Below are 17,891 nucleotides of genomic sequence, written 5' to 3' on the forward strand. Positions count from 1 at the left end.
ATGGGCTACTGGGTGCCCTCGTACCTGGTGACAAAGTTACTGTGATGTGTGGCACCTGCCTATCCCAAAATACCACATTCTTATCACCTTCAGGACGACACGACCCTTCCTTGGTCATGAGGAGCAAGGTAGTCCACCCTAGCGGTGTGGCTACGATAGGGCAACACGTCCATGGTAAAACCTGTTTGTGGTTAAGTTTCCCCTCTCTGGCCCCATCTCTATGCTGCCTACAGGAACAAAGGGCAGCCTGCTCAGAGTTGCTTGGCCAGGCGGTCCATCAAACGCGGCTTCCCCTTTAAAGCACACCTCTGGGCTCACTCCCCGAGTGGCCATCCTAGCAGACGAGGTTACACATTGTTGCTGCGGCACTGCCATTGTTACTGAGCCGGGGAGTTGTTCACATCTCCTTTGGAGATCAGAAAACTCACTGTGTGTGTATGTCTCAGTGAGGCTACTGGACGAACAAAGCACAGAGTGACATTAATTCGACCTGGTTGTGTGTAATGTCACAATTAATTTGATACCTTACATGATGCAGTTTGGTAGTACCAGTCAAAAGTTAGCCTGGTTGGGATGCCACCTGATAATCTGGTATTAGCCAACAGGGCAACCAACTTTACCCACAGCATATAATGCTGGGATAGGGTGACTCTGTAAATGGCAAAGTCGACCTGGCAGTGAAAACACTGGCCTGCCAGGGTGCAGTGGCAGGCTGGGAGCCATTCTGTACCTTGTCACACAAAGGGTGTCACAAACAGTGCTGCAGTCCTGAGTGGATACTGTCTCTTACATGCCCTGGGTACCATATACTATGAACTTATAAGTAAGCCAGGCCTTGCCAACTGGGTGTACTCAATTTGACATGCAATTTTTATGGGGTTAAAACACTGGCACTGAGGTCTGGTTAGCAGGCCTCAGTGCACTCTCAGAGTTGAAAAAACAGTGTTATCAGTCCAACAGTGTGGAGGTGAACATGCAAAAAGAGACATTTCCTTACCACGTAATTGACAGATGGTTATCCTGTATGAAAGCAATCTGAAATAATCGCCTTATGAAATTATTAAATCAATGGACAGGCCATGTCAGCATTTTATCCCTACCTTCTAAGAAGTCTGAAAATAGTGTTACCAAGTCACCCGTCAATTTCTAGTCTTCTATCACACCACCACAATACAACATTAACTTCTCATGAGCCAGTAACCACCCACTGAACCCAACCCGGTCATGACAAAATATAAAAAGAACTGTGCTAATGCTTCTGTTTCTTGTGACCCATGCCCAATGAACCCCCACACTATTCCCACACATCCTGAACACAAAAACATTAACATTAATGAATAGTAAACAAAAGAAAAAGAAAAATGGAGCCAATGCAGACAACAGCAGCCATAGATACCATGTACAACACACCATAAGGGGGCGGACATGGATTAGAGGTGCTCTTCCTAGCATAATATCACAATGCACTGGGTGAAGGATAGTCCATTTCTCAGCTCCCCTTTCTCCACAGTGGTTATACACAATGTGATTCTAAAGTGATATCTTTAAGCACAGGCACTAAAGACCGCTCAATCAAGTGACAGTATACACTATTTGTTTACTGTAATTCTGCCTGCAGAATGTGCTTCGCTGTCAGCGATAAACATCTCAGGAAGACTGCAAACTCCCTCTCTTAGACACCACTTTAGTAAGTGTTAAGTACTCTTGTTTCTAATCTATGGTTTTCCCTCATTCATCAATGAAATCCCAAACTGTTTCTGGGAAAAGAAAATAATAGGATGTCCCCTCATTTACTACTCTCAGTTTAGCTGGGAAACAGAACGTATTAAATGTTAGGGTCAAATATGAAATGCTTCACAGCTAAAAAGATACCCCAGCATTGCTGCCGCAGTTGTGTGTAGTTGGGACAAATATAATACATCAGTCTCTTAAGCTATGCTTCACAGCTGCTCCTCACACCTTATAGGACTGCATCTCTGCCTCTGTAGTTCAGAAAGTGAACAATCACTATCCACTGTGGAAAGCCATGCATCGGAGGTGGCATCTTCTTGTGTGCTCTTTCCATACAAAAGAGGCTTAAGTATCTACTATTCTAGGAAAAGTGCCACTGAGTAGCTCTCATACCTTTCCGGGAAACCAGAAATGAAAGGCTGTTCCAATGATATCTGCCTTTAGCATCCTGCCTCCAATAAATGAGTTGTGTCTTGAGGTTTGTGGAGGTTGCAGATATTGTCACTTCTTTTGTTGCTTTACTCCTATCGAACATTTTCAAAAGATCAGACCTAAAAAACTAATTTCAATCGACAATGTCTTGAATTTATTTTCTTGTGCGGTGCAAGATTCTCGACCAGCACATGCTTAATCTAAAGAGGATGGCTCAGTTGCTGGGGTCGCGGCAATTGAGGTTCCACTTGTCTGTCCCTAAATGTGCTAAATATAGAACAATTCTATTTGCTTAATTTGTCATTCAGCACGGTGCCAAGGTGTTAAACAATGATAAGGCAGAAACCACTTCATTCCCAAGACCAAACAGTAAGAAGAAAAGGAGATGTAGACAACTGTAAAACATAGCATAAACCAAACTACAGCAAGTATTTCTGCAATACAATTCTATATCACAGTGCTGGTTTTAACTAGCAGAAGTTTATTTCAAAAACTGAAGAACTGTATATCCTAGCAGACAAAAAAGTATAAAAGGGATCACTAAACCAAAGTTCTGAGCTTAGACTACAGAAAAAGTGGCCCGCTTTGATAACACTGTAAAGTCCAATTACTATAGCTAAATTAAATATTTTAATAAATGGTTATGACATGTAACTGTTAAACCTAGGGCACTGCCCAGTAAGAGTTCCAATCTGTAATTCTACCCCTCGGACCACCACCAACCAAAGACACCACAAGGTCTCCCAGGGGCCCAACACCCACCCTGCAAGGTTATACCACTGCAGCACACTGGATTAAGTCACAGAGCCAGTGCCTCTTCAGGCAGTCCACAATGTCCAGGCTGCTGACATCTTATGATTTCACTGGAGGGACAGGTACTCCATCTTTGCTCTCTTTTTCTCACCAAGACTGATGTCTTCCTATTTTATTAAATCCCAAATAAGTTAGGATCAGTGTTGATGTGGGATCCAGAAAATAATACTATCATGGTCAGAACTGCAAACGGTATCATCAGACCATGGTATAATAACCAGTATCAAGCATCAAAGGCTGCAGAGGAAGCCCTAAGCAGAGTTCAGAAATTACAACAGAAGGTCCACAGATTAACCCTGAAGATGATGATGATGATGATTTCATGTTGCTTAATACTCCAGAAGAACAACAATTGGCACTACCAGAATGAGATAGTGACAACTCCCCTTTGCCTGAAGTGTTAATCAAAATAGCTCCTTTACAAGCTGATCAGTGGGGTCAGGCACAAATACTGGCCACCATATAGGCAGGTGGAGGCAAGACACATTGTTACTAGATAATGGTGCAGCACAAAGGTAACACAGGATCATTCACTAACACCAATAATGTACACCATGATGTTTCAAAATATATCTGGCTCACCGCATGAATCATTCATCAAACCCTTGACAATCAATACATCAATCAGTGTTTATTAAGCGCAACTACTCACCCGCAAGCGTCCCAAGGCACTGGGGGCAAGGAGGGGGGGGGGGGGGGGGAAGACATGTAACATTCAACAGAGGTGGTTCTTTAAAAAGCCATGTCTTCAGCTCCTTCCTGAAGCTGAGGAAGGGGGTGGTCTGTCTGATGTGGAGCGGAAGGGGGTTCCAGACGGTGGCTGTGAGGTGGGAGGAAGAGCGTCTCCCGTTCTTGTTTTCCTGATGCGGGGTACTTCGGCGAGTGAGACCTGGGCTGAGCATAGGGCCCTGTGGGGTATGTGGAAGTTGAGTCACCTGTTCAGGTAGCCTGATCCGGTGTTGTGGAGGGCTTTGTATGCGTGGGTGAGGATCTTGAAAGTGATTCTTTTCTCTATGGGAAGCCAGTGTAGTGTGAGCAGGTGTTGAGAGATGTGGCATTGTTGAGGCAGGTCAAGGACCAGTCTGGCGGCGGCGTTCTGAATGTTCTATAGTTTGCGGGTGAGTTTCTTGTTGATCCCATTGCCATAGTCCAGTCTGCTGGTAATGAGGGCGTGTGTGACTGAGGGTGCGGAAGCAGGTGGAGGTGACTGAGTTGATTTGGCGATCCATGTTGAGTTTGGAGTCCAGGATAATCCTGAGGTTGAAGGCTTGGTTCGTGGGGGTGGGTGGGTTTCCGAAGGTGGGTGGCCACCAGGAGACGTTCCACGCATCGAGTTGAGGGCCCATGATAAGTACTTCTGTCTTGTTCGCGTTGAGTTGAAGGAAGCTATTTTTCATCTATTTGGCTCCCATGCCTCCGCGGACGTTGTGTCTGGCTGGGTTGGGTTCGTTAGATAGGGAGAGGATGAATTGGGTGACGTCGGCGTAGGAGACTATGTTGATTCCATAGCTTCTGATGATGGCAGCAAGTGTGGCCAAGTAGATGTTAAACAGAGTGGGGCTGAGGGCGGATCCCCGGGGACCTCCGCAGGTGGTAGGTGTGGGGTCCGAGAGGAAGGGGGCGAGTCTCACTCACTTAGCTTTGCCGTACAGGAAGGATTGGATTCAGTCGAAGGCCTTGTCTCAGAGGCCGGCTTTCTGAAGTCTGTATCAGGGTGTGGTGGGAGACCCCGTCAAAGGCTGCAGAGAGGTCCAGCAGGATAAGTGCCGCTGTCTCTCCAATGTCCACCAGGGAGCGGATGTCGTCTGTTGCGTCCAGGAGGGCTGTTTCGGTGCTATGTTTTTTTCTGAATCCGGATTGGGAGGCGTCGAGGATGTATTGGTCTTCGATAAGAGTGGCGAGTTGGCTGTGGATGGCTTTCTCGATGACTTTCGCTGGAAATGGGAGCAGGGAGATGGGCCTGAAGTTCTTAAGGTCGGTGGGGTCTGCAGAGGGTTCTTTGAGGAGGCAGTTGATCTCGGCGTGTTTCCAGTCATGGGGGAAGGAGGCGGCAGCCAGGGAACGGTTGATGGTGAGGCAGAGCTTGGGGGCGATGGTCTCAGCGGCTCGTTGAAGATGTGGTGTGGGCATGGGTCCGTGGGGGCCCCTGAGGGTATGGATTTCATTGCCTTCAATGTATGTTCAGTGGTGTGGGGGGTCCAGTTGGTGATCGTTGGTGTTGGGTTTCGGTGGTGGGTGTTCTGCGCGTAGGTTGTCCTCATTGAAGCCGTCATAGATGGTCTTGGTTTTGTGGTCAAAGTAAGTGTTGAGTCTGTGGCAGAGGTGCTGTGAGGATGGGCTGTCTGTTGTTTCACTGCGGAGTTGAGCGAACTCCTTGATGATGCTGAAGAGTTCTTTGCTGTTGAGTGCGTGTGAGGAGCTTCTGTCTTGTATTGCTTTCTTTTTGGTGCTCCTGATGAATTGGTGGTGTGAGGTGGTGGCGGCTCTGAAGTTGCTTTGGGCTTTTGTGGATTTGGCATTTCTCCAGATTTTCTCGAGGCGTCAACAAGTGCATCTGGATTCTCGGAGTTCTGCGGTAAACAAGCTGGCTTTCTTGGCGTGGGTGCTGTTTTTTTTTTTTTTAGGGGGGCTATGGTGCTGGCGCAATTGGCGATCCATTTGTGAAAAGTGCGTGCTGCGGTGTTAGGGTCATCATTGTATGCGATGGAGGAGGTGGAGATGGCAAGGGTGATGGTGAGCTGGTTGTCAGTGATTCTTGCCCAGCTTCTATGGGATGGTTGGTGCTGGGATCTGACGACGGTGAGTGTGTTGAAGGTGAAATGGATGCATCGATGGTCTGTCCATGGAAGTTTGGAGGTGTGGCTGAAGGTAGAGGAGGTTCCTGTTGTGAAGATGGGATCGAGGGTGTGTCCTGCTAAGTGGGTTGGATCCGTCAGAGCCCATGTTGTAGAGGTTGTCTAGGAGGTATGCTGTGTTGGGGTCTTGTAGGTTGTCGAGGTGGAAGTTGAGGTCAGGGAGGGTGTAGTTGGTGGCTGTGATGGCTTGTGCAGTGATGCAGTCAGTGATGGAGTCGGCGAAGGGTGCGCAGGGTCCAGGTGGGCGGTAGATAAGGGTTCCCCTGAGGGTGGATGTCGGGCTGGTCTGTAGTTTGAAATGAAGGTGTTCCATCAGGCTTGTGGAGTCTTCAGAGTGTGTGCTTAGACGGATCTTAGACTTGGGGATGATGGCGATTCCCCCTCCGGGGCGGTTGGGGTGGTCATTCCGGGTGATCTTGTATCCTTGGGGAATGGCAAAGGCGATGTCTGAACCTGAGGTGGTGTTGGTCCAGGTCTCGTTGAGGAAAGCGACATCCGGGGTGGTGTTGTCAAGGAGATCCCAGATTTCAGTAGCGTGTTTATGGAGGGATCGGATGTTGAGGAGGATGCATTTCAGGGTCTTCAGTGTCAGTGTGTTGTTGCAGTGGGTTGTGCCAGGTCCAAGGTCTTGGTGGTGGTGTAGGATTGGCGGCAGTGGAAGGGTCCGTGGGTGTCGGCTGGTGATGCATGCTTACAGTTGTTGTTGCGTCCTTGGTTGACTGCGATGAGTGCTGCTGGCGTGTAGAAATGGCGGGTGGCAGGTCCAGGGGTCCTGGCGCTGGGCTTGCCTTCGGTACGCCAGTGGCGCGGCTGCCATTAAGTGGTGGGGAAGGGGGAGAGGACAGCTGGGAGGCGGGAGTGGGAAAACAGTGCAAAAAAAGTGGGGGCAGGCCCGCAGGGGCAGCAGCGGCGGGGAGAGGGAGGAGAGAAAAGAGAAAAAGCAAAAATGAGAAATAAGAGAGAAAGCAAGAAAAAAAGGAAAATTTATTTAAAAAAGCACAGACAGCGAAAAGGCACAATACAGCACACTAGAAGGAAAAAACACAAAAGGGAGAAGATGGAGAAAGAGAGGCCGGGGCCGCCCAGCAGAAGAGTAGAGCTCTCCCACTAGACACCAGGGATGAGGCGCAGGCAGGAGTCTGTGGGAGGAGGAGGGCCTCGAACTTCTGACCGAGGTCAGAGTTCAGAACACACAGGCTGCACTTACTGGTGGAGCTACACAGAGGCAGAGCAGTTCACTGACCAGGTAAGTGGGGTTGTTCATCCTACCGCGCAGTGGCCGCCATTAAGTAGTGAGGGGGGGAGGAGAGGACAGCTGGTAGAGGGAGCAGGAAAACAGCACAAACAAGGGGGACGGGAAAATGAGAGAAAGTGAGAAAAAGAGGAAAATTATAGAAAAAAAGCACAATACAGCACCCTAGAAGGAAAAAACACAAAAGGGAGATGACGTTGTACTAGGAACCAAATTACATTTTCATAGAGGAGGGATACGAAATTGGCTAGGGGCAAAAAATATGAGGCAGCAAAACCTTGTTGTAGAATGTCCAATGTCATCAAACGGCAGTGTCTACAGGGGACACAGCTAGACCAATTCACATTACCATCTCAGCCTAAGATACAAATGACTGCATCCACCAACCCACTCCTACAACCAGCATAGACCAGCGATGCCTAAACTTCTTTATGACATACAGCTCCATTATGATTTCAAACAAGATGGATATAGGCAGGTGAAAGTACAGGCAAAGATTAAGATATTGAGAGGTCGAGTGCAAATAAAAAAGTACCTCATTCTTAAAGACAGCATTAATAATTAAAGAGCTATTGCAAACACAATGTGATTGCACCTGCACAGGTGAGCTTCTACGCCAACTGCTGGCCAATAGTCAAAAAAGACAACACTAATGGACAGAGAGATCGCTGCTAATGGGTAGATTGCAGAGAACTAAATACTAAATACTGCACAGGTAGAAGCCACTTTTCCTGAACTCACTGAAAAAAGCAACCCCAAAGCCACCATCTACTCTTCATTGGATTTGAAAAATTGGGTTTGTAGTAGCCCCCTAATGGGAAATAGCAGAGTGTATACTGCTTCCACTTCTGCAGTCATCTGTGTGTCTTTAATGTGATTCAGAGTCTGAGAACGTCAAATAACGTTTTTCACATAACAGTAATAGAAATTCTACCAAATATCACCTGCCACTTAACGCATACGGTCTGTGGATGACATACTGATTGCAAGTAAATGTGAATCACCTGCCTTAAGGTGCTGCTGTATGCCAGTTATTACAGCAGGATGGGCTACTGATAAAAAAATTTAAAAAAATAAATTTTACACTAGCAAGTTCCTCAGTAATGGTTTTGGGATTCATGATACACTAGAAAGGGAGATCCACTGCACAGGACAAGTTGCAGGCGACAACAACACTGCCCCTACCCACATGTGTTAGGGACATTAAGTCCCTAGTAGGAATATTGGGTTTGTCAAGAACATTGTTATTAATATTATTAGTTATTGTAAAGCGCATGGCTACCCAGACACCGGTTTCCCAGCGCTGACAAATCATAAGGAATACAATGATGCGCTCACTATGCAAACAGATGAGTCTATTGGACCTTGGATGACTGGGTAGGGAGTTGGAAAGCTTAGACACCTGGTAGGCAAATAACATGTCAGTTGTTTGTTCCTTTAAAAATGCACGAGATTGGAGATCAATCAAATGACTCAGGAGATGAGTTCCCTGGGCATACTTTGTCTTGTGTGCAATACAGAGAGACTTGAAATCATTTATTTTACATTCTAACGGCCAGTGAAGGCTGGCCAGGGCTGGATGTGCCGAATGACATTTTGGAAGGTTCAACAAAACAAGACCTGCAGTCTAAGGACACAGGCGGAGCTGCCAAGGTAAAGCGAATTACCATAGTCAAACTGTGAGATTATGAGACCTTGTATAACTCTATTCTGCTGTTCTTTCTTAACCCTCATAACAGTCCAAAACAAGACTCTGCCACTTTCGTGGTTAGGGAACCATAGTGAGATCTCTATCCAAAAGGACTCCTAGGCTCTTGACTTCTGGTGTAGGAGATGAACAGTCCCCCAGACATGCAGGCCATTTGAGATGATCCCAAAGTGACGGGCTGGTCCCGACCACCATGACCTCTGTCTTATCGTCATTTAATTTAAGGTAACTAGAGGCCATCCATTTGTTAACTTGCTCAAGACAGCTGGGTGGGTTCACTGTGGTTTGCTCATATTTGGTGCAAGGGAGACGACAATCTGAGTGTCATCTGCGTAGGACACCATAGTGAAACCATATAAACAAATATCAGCTAAGGACTATAAATATATGTTAAAGAGAGTCGGGCTCAGGGATGACCCCTCAGACACACCACATTTAAGCTGATGGACCACTGACAAACAGGAACCTTTCCTGGCCTAGAAGCTTCTGTTACCAAGAAATGACGTCAGACATTTTAAAACTTTTCCTGTAATCCCTAACATCTACAATCTATGATGAAGGATGGAATGGTAAACAGATCAAAAGCTGTGCTCAAATCAAGGAGGATGAGCGCAGCTTCCTCTCCTTGATCAAGAGGTTTCTTCAGGTTTTACGTAGCCAGTAGAAGAGCCATCTCAGTACCATATCCAGGTCTGACTCCGGTCTGCACCTGGTGCAGAGACTTATGCAGATGCTAAATTAGAAAAAGAATACACCAGCATTAATCGCTCCAATCCTGAACTCCCATATAATTTATTTTCCATTTCAAAAACTGACAGTAAGGCAGTGATATCACAATTTCTGGAAGACAAACATGTTACAATTGGACTTGCTTCTCAAATAATATCCCCAGAAGACCAATAGGACACTAGCTGTCAGTGGAGTGCTGTAACTGTGCATTGATTAGGTTCTACTACTTTACTAGGATGTAAATGTAATTAAAGAACATTCCAAATAGAATGAGAACTAAAGGAAAAAGATACTGAAATCACGAACATTCTAGGGCAGTGGTTCCCAACCTTTTCATTTCTGTGGACCCCCACATTATCATTACTGGAACCTGGGGACCCCCCACTGAATCATTATTGGAATCCGGGGACCCCCCATTGAGTCATTCCCTGAAAGCTGTGGATCTAATCTGTTAATATTATTACATTTTTCTAAGCGGTCGCGGACCCCAGAAGAGGCTTCGTGGACCGCCAGGGGTCCCCGGACCACAGGTTGGGAACCACTGTTCTAGTGGAAGGACATACAGCATGCACAGGACAATGGAGCAATTGTTTCTCCTAGAGTGGAGTGTTGCGGCACCCAAACACTACACAGACTACTCAGGAAGGTCAAAATGTGGTTACAGAAGCAGATCAATAGAGGAACACACACTTTATGCGGAACATTATTTCCTCTCAAATGTGGAACATTATTTTACACGTCATGGGAACTACAGCCACCCCAAGGGACAAAATGCTAAAGATATGTTACTCAACCTCGAGTAGTGTCTCTCAAAGGAAAAGGATCTACAAAGTCATATTAAAACATGTTTGATCTGCTTAAGACATTATCACCACACAACGCACAGACAATACCTTGCAACAGAGACAACCAGCAGAGAGACTGTGGCAAGTAATATATATTGACTACATAAGCCCTTTACCCAGAAGTAAGACAGGCAGTAGGTACATCTTTTTATGATTGACATTTTCTCAAAGTGGACTGAGGCTATGCCTACTGTTGATTGCTCAGCACTACTGACGTGCAAAGGACAGACAAAGGTTATAGTTTGCAGGTTTGTATTGCCCCTTTGCATTTTGGCAGACAATCTATCCCATTTCAAGTTCAGATCTAATGAAATATTGTGTCAATGTTGGGGAACAGAACAAGAATTTCACATCTAAAGCCAACAGTGTTCTTAGAAATAAAAGACTGAACTCTGAACTAAAGAGAGACATGAAACAATTGATTATAGCACTGTACCTTGGTAATCATGATAAGAAGCAGACACAAGAGAAGGTAAGAAAAACAAAATACATTTTTAAAATGTATTAATGGGGAAAGAATAGTGCAATAGAAAGTGAATATATAGCTATTACAAAAATTTGACCCATGTGGATGGAAGGAGAATATAGACTCCAGAATGTGTAAAGGCAATATGTAATGTTAACCCTTTTCTATTTTTATTTTAGTTTGTATGTCTATCCTATGTGTCACCTGCTGTAAAAGCAAATTCTCACAATATACCTCAGCCCACTCTAGCTCAACAAAATGTATTCTTGGTTCTCCCTGACAACAGTCACCAAGTCAGTTGTCCGCTGAGCCTGGTCAAAACCCAGGCAGTTTGTAAATACTCGCCTTCCTCAACTTGTGGTCATAAACATGATAAGAACACAGAGTTGGCTGAAACATAAACCTTGCATCTCTGGGACATGAAAAGAACACAAAAAGAACTCTGAGAATAAACTTGTGCAGATTTGTTGGTGCTCCTACAAAGGGCTACAGTGTAACCTGGAAACAGAGACAGACTTACACGGCAGTTGAGGAAGGCTATAGAGTTCTCATGGTCATGTATATAAAGGGGATGTTTGTGCACAGTGGGAGAGCTTTGACTCTTGCAATCTGTAGTGGTTGATGTTCTCATTAAACCTGATCTGGACACTTTTATCCTTTGAGAGTGTTTGAATTTATTCTGTAAGCTGTATCTAGTGTGCTTCACATTATCGCAAGGCATGTTAGACCTTTGGTGACAAATCAACTTACTCCTCAGTTATACTGCTGAATTTAAATTTTGAGCAATCCAACGTGTAGAACCCAGATGAAGTCTCACAAGAGATCACGACAGATAGCTGCTGCATTTACAAGTAAAAGGTTAGAAATTTAAAAAATGCAAGAGTAGGGAGCAAAGAAGTGCACTTCCGCGCCACCATCTTGGCAGCCACGTACCCAATGTGTGGCATTTCTAACTCTGCCCCATCCCAGCATCTGTAACTTTGAGATTGAATCTGGCAGAGGTCCTCTAGGGTGGGCCAATATGATCTTTATTCCTTTATCCCATGGCCCCGTTTCCTCTTCTGAGGTAGCAGTCATTGTTCTTCGATTGGTGTATTCTTAAAAATGACAAACTACCTTACTGGACAAACAAAGTTATTCATCTCTGGTTGGAGTTTAGGGGTTTGTCTCGCCTATACTTGCTTTTTACATCTGTGGTTCACAAACTCTAATAAAAAACTAAAACAATACTAATTTTCAAACCATCTCTGCTGGCATGTGGTTTCATGAATTTCTAAAGTTACCCTAGAGCCTTTCACAGGCTTTTCTAGTAATCTGAAGTTCTAGGATCGTTCTTGACTGGAATTTGCCTGGGGTTATTTTTTATTCTGATTGTTACTACTAATGATGAGTGCCAGAACAAGACTGGTCCAGTGTTTGAGAGGTGTGTAAGTTTTAAGAAATTGCTGGACATTCCTTCAAGTAATAAAGGTAAAAAAAACAATACAATATAAGCCCCTTTCATTGAACTGGTGTCCAAGTAACCTAGCTGGAGACAAAAACATGTTTGTAGTGGGAAGCTGGATATAAATATAGAGGCACTGCCCTTTCTCCTGATACAGATAAATGCTCGACAAATTTCGGTGTCCAGTATTAAATCAGCCTTACCTCACCAATTCAAAGTGAATTCCGCGGATTTACTAGTGTTTGGATGGACTAGGATTTCCAGCTTGCATCCAGAGCTATAATCGGCTTACTGCAGAGAGAAGGCAGCATAAAAGAACTTCCTGTGCTTCAGTATATTGGTCAAAGCTAGACAAATTACGGACAGAGATGCTGGATAAGATCTCTGTGCAAAACCACAAGACATAAACTGCTAGTATTTCATGCTGAACAGTGCTGCAACAAGCTATTAACAATGCATTGGTCCAATAGTAAAACACGAAATGCCACAATAAGAAGAGGCACACTGAGAAACAGGCAGCCTTTTCACCCATGTTTCGATAGAAAAACTGAAATATGAAAGATGTGCAGCACATAGAGAAGACCAAGATACGGACAGGTGCTGATATTTTTTTAGGTTCTCCATCACCAAGACTTACCTCTACAGGATACATCCAGGTCCATAGAAAATAAATTAAGGGACAGAAGACAGTCTGTTACTAGACTGTGTCTGAGGCAATTACACAAACTATGCAGCAAGAAAATATCTGAATCAAATAAACAGAATTGGCCAATTGGTGCCGGAGTATAGAAAAAATGTATTCTACTTGATTGTAACAGTGACACCTTGTAACATCTATTTTCCTAAGACATAAGCCCTGCCGTTCAGACAAATGTTCTCATACTTTATAAATTAGTACATTAAAGTATTTAAAATATTAATGTATGCACAGAAAAAAAAGTCTTTGTTGTTGTTGACCATGTTAACTTACAAGACTCATTTCTGTTGATTGACCTGTAAATGATTGTGTAGTTTGTTATAAATCCACGTTGGTCATCTAATGGAACTGGACCCCATACCAAAGTCACTTCATATTTTTCAACTTTCTTTGTGCGAATGTCTGGTGCCTTTGCAGGGCCTAAAATATGAAGAAACGAAAACAAATAAAAAAATAAAAAATGCAAGCTTGTTAAGGAGCACATCTTTTTTCTCCATCGAGACAGATGTGAAGGTATGACCAGAAATACACCACCTAGCTTACAGTAACTGATGTAAAGAGAGAAAGAAAACAGTGCAGATGGACATGGCAATAGCACACTTTCTGGCTACCATTTCAACTCTCCGTATAAAGCACTCTGAAGTTCTGGTACTAGACATTCATGGGTGTTTCTCATACTGGACTACTCTATTACCCATGAATCCAAGCACCATTGAGACACACAGATGGCAATGGCACACCTCTCTCTTGCATATTCAAGGGAAGTAAGAAGCTCAGCCACAATACACTATATAAATCCATAGCATGGACTACTATCACTTCCAAGTGATAGTAGAAAAAGTCCGTGTACCTCAACTACCAAGGACCATTAATTGTGTAACAGCCTGGTAATGGATACAGTAGTCACTTATATTAAAAGACATGTATGCTTAATACGGGGTTTGTTTCGGATCTATTTTATTTATGGCACAAATGCATGATGGGGTAACTGTGAGGGTAGGATATAGGGAGAATGTCGAGCTTACTGAGGCCCTTACTATCAAACATGGTGTTAGGCAAGGTTGCGTTCTTGCTCAGTTTCTACTCTGCCTTTGTATAAATGATCTAGACAAGACTTTCCATGCAATGGAGGCAGACCCCTCAAAAGTGGGCCATAGGACACTTCCTGTTTTGATGTATATCCATGACTGTGTTTTGTCATTTAGAATGGGCATAGGCTTACAAAAATATTTGGATTTTTCGAAGGGGAAAAACTTCCAAATGTAAGCACTTTCACGTATTTGGCCATTCCGTTTGATTCTAAAGGTTCCTGGACCCATCTGATCAGATGCAGAAGGCTAAAAGTTGAACAAGCTGTTACATCCCTTTTTAGATTCACGCAGAGACTGGGTGGGAAACAACTGGGTGCAATGTTGAATATCTACCGTGCAAAATGTTTGTCATTGGCTACATTTGGTGCAGGAGTATGGGGTCACTATGATCTACTTACTTGCAAGTGACAGAAAATAATTTACCAAGGAAACTCCTTTCAGTTCCAAACAGTCTCCCTATTATGGTTTGCCACTCTGAATTGGGGCTGGTTCTGTTAGAGGACCATGTTAAATTAGCACCCCTGATGTTATGGAGAGCCACTGGGGTTAATCAGGAAAACCAGCGTAATCAATCTATATTTATGGATGTCAAGTCCTCTGACCTGGCTTCTAAATTTAGATGGCTCAGTTATGTGCAGGAGCAGTTTTCCCTATTAGGGAGAAAGGATTGTTTCCACAACCCATTATATCTCAGGGATGACTTCTTCACTATGAGAGTACGGCTGAGGTATGCAAATAAAATAGGGAAGCAGAGAGTGGCGAGCTATCTTCCTTTGGTCACCACACATTCCATAGAGCCATAATTCTGGTTTCCAGTATCTCACACACAGCATTAATATTTAATTAGGTTTAGATTTGGAATTAGGCATTGTAGGAGGCTGGCCTGGCTTGTAGTGGGTACCAGAGGTACTTACACCTTGTGCCAGGTCCAGTTATCCCTTATTAGTGTATACGAGGTGTTTCTAGCAGCTAAGGCTGATAGAAGGTAGCTATTGCAAAGCAGCTTAGGCTGAACTAGGAGACATGTAAAGCTCCTACTATACCACTGGTGTCATATGCACAATATCATAAGAACACACAATACACAGATATACTAAAAATAAAGGTACTTTATTTTTATGACAATATACCAAAAGTATCTCAGTGAGTACCCTCAGTATGAGGATAAGTTATATACACAAGATATATGTACACAATACCAAAAATATGCAGTAATAGCAAAAGGAAGTAATGCAAGCAGTGTAAAGTTACAATAGATTGCAATAGGAGCACATAGGTATAGGGGCAACACAAACCATATACTCCAAAAGTGGAATGCGAACCACAAATGGACCCCAAACCTATGTGAGCTTGTAGAGGGTCGCTGGGACTGTAAGAAAACAGTGAGGGTTAGAAAAATAGCCCACCCCAAGACCCTGTAAGGTAGGTGCAAAGTGCACCTACAACCCCCAGAGAGCACAGAAGTCGTGATAGGTGGAGTCTGCAAGGAAAACCAACACCAGCATGCAACAACAGTGGATTTCCGGACCTGAGTACCTGTAAGACAAGGGGACCAAGTCCAAGAGTCGCGACAGTGTCGAGAGTGGGCAGGAGCCCAGGAAATGCCAGCTGAGGGTGCAAGGAAGCTGCCACCGGATGGAAGAAGCTTGGTGTTTTGCAAGAACGAAGAGGACTAGGAACTTCCCCTTTGGAGGATGGATGTCCCACGTCGTGAAGAAGCTTGCAGAGGTGTTCCCACGCAGAAAGACCGCAAACAAGCCTTGCTAGCTGCAAGGGTCACGGTTAGGGTTTTTGGATGCTGCTGTGGCCCAGGAGGGACCAGGATGTCACCACTTGGATGAGGCGACAGAAGGGGCGCCCAGCAAGTCAGGGAGCCCTCACAGAAGCAGGCAGCACCCGCAGAAGTACCGGATCAGGCACTTAGAAGAGGAGTGAACCGGAGTCCACCCGAAGTCAGAAAAGGGAGTCCCACGACACCGGAGGACAACTCAGAAGGTTGTGCACTGCAGGTTAGAGTGTTGGGGACCCAGGCTTGGCTGTGCACAAAGGAAATGCTGGAAGAGTGCACAGGAGCCGGAGCAGCTGCAAATCACGCAGTACCCAGCAATGCAGTCTAGCGTGGGGAGGCAAGGACTTACCTCCACCAAACTTGGACTGAAGAGTCACTGGACTGTGGGACTCACTTGGACAGAGTTGCTGAGTTCCAGGGACCACGCTCGTCATGCTGAGAGGGGACCCAGAGGACCGGTGATGCAGTCTTTTGTTGCCTGCGGTTGCAGGGGGAAGATTCTGTCGACCCACTGGAGATTTCTTCAGAGCTCCTGGTGCAAGAAGGAGGCAGGCTACCCCCAGAGCATGCACCACCAGGAAACAGGCGAGAAAGCCGGCAGGATGAAGCGATACAAGGTTGCAGTAGTCGTCTTTGCTACTTTGTTGCGGTTTTGCAGGCGTCCTGAGCAGTCAGCGGTCGATCCTTTGGCAGAAGGTGAAGAGGGAGATGCAAAGGAACTCTGGGGAGCTCTTGCATTCGGTATCTGAAGAATTCCCCAAAGCAGAGACCCTAAATAGCCAGAAAAGGAGGTTTGGCTACCTAGGAAGGAGGATTGGCTACTAAGAGAGGTAAGAGCCTATCAGAAGGAGTCTGACGTCACCTGCTAGCACTGGCCACGCAAAGCAGTCCAGTGTGCCAGCAACACCTCTGTTTCCAAGATGGCAGAAGTCTGGGGCACACTGGAGGAGCTCTGGGCACCTCCCCTGGGAGGTGCAGGTCAGGGGAGTGGTCACTCCCCTTTCCTTGGTCCAGTTTTGCGCCAGAGCAGGGCTGAGGGATCCCTAAACCGGAGCAGACTGGCTTATGCAGAGATGGGCAGCAGCTGTGCCCATCAAAGCATTTCCAGAGGCTGGGGGAGGCTACTCCTCCCCAGCCATCACACCTATTTCCAAAGGGAGAGGGTGTCACACCCTCTCTCAGAGGAAATCCTTTGTTCTGCCTTCCTGGGCCAGGGCTGCCTGGACCCCAGGACGGCAGAAACCTGTCTGAGGGGTTGGCAGCAGCAGCAGCTGCAGTGGAGACCCCGGAAAGGCAGTTTGGCAGTACCCGGGTTCTGTGCTAGAGACCCGGGGGATCATGGAATTGTCTCCCCAATGCCGACAATTCCATGATCTTAGACATGTTACATGGCCATGTTCGGAGTTACCATTGTGACGCTATACATAGGTAGTGACCTATGTATAGTGCACGCGTGTAATGGTGTCCCCGCACTCACAAAGTCCGGGGAATTTGCCCTGAACAACGTGGGGGCACCTTGGCTAGTGCCAGGGTGCCCACACACTAAGTAACTTTGCACCCAACCTTCACCAGGTGAAGGTTAGACATATAGGTGACTTATAAGTTACTTAAGTGCAGTGGTAAATGGCTGTGAAATAACATGGACGTTATTTCACTCAGGCTGCACTGGCAGGCCTGTGTAAGAATTGTCAGATCTCCCTATGGGTGGCAAAAGAAATGTTGCAATCCCATAGGGATCTCCTGGAACCCCAATACCCTGGGTACCTCAGTATCATATCCTAGGGAATTATAAGGGTGTTCCAGTATGCCAATGTGAATTGGTGAAATTGGTCACTAGCCTGTTAGTGACAATTTGGAAAGCAGAGAGAGCATAACCACTGAGGTTCTGGTTAGCAGAGCCTCAGTGAGACAGTTAGTCATCACACAGGGAACACATACAGGGCACATACTTATGAGCACTGGGGCCCTGCCTGGCAGGGTTCCAGTGACACAGACTAAAACAACATATATACAGTGAAATATGGGGGTAACATGCCAGG

General features: G+C 45.5%; 1 protein-coding gene across 6 annotated transcripts in view; it reads right to left on the reverse strand.

Annotated features, from left to right (window-relative positions):
* Positions 1-17,891, reverse strand: part of IL6ST (interleukin 6 cytokine family signal transducer) — a 477,893-nt gene that overhangs the window by 187,479 nt on the left and 272,523 nt on the right. For all 6 annotated transcript variants that reach the window (XM_069222264.1, XM_069222292.1, XM_069222274.1 and 3 more), the window contains one exon: positions 13,246-13,392. In XM_069222264.1, the coding sequence (XP_069078365.1) occupies positions 13,246-13,392 (147 nt within the window). The remainder of the gene's footprint in view (positions 1-13,245; positions 13,393-17,891) is intronic.

The sequence above is a fragment of the Pleurodeles waltl genome, chromosome 1_1 (genome assembly GCF_031143425.1).
Source record: "Pleurodeles waltl isolate 20211129_DDA chromosome 1_1, aPleWal1.hap1.20221129, whole genome shotgun sequence".
In the NCBI taxonomy this organism is placed as follows: domain Eukaryota; kingdom Metazoa; phylum Chordata; class Amphibia; order Caudata; family Salamandridae; genus Pleurodeles; species Pleurodeles waltl.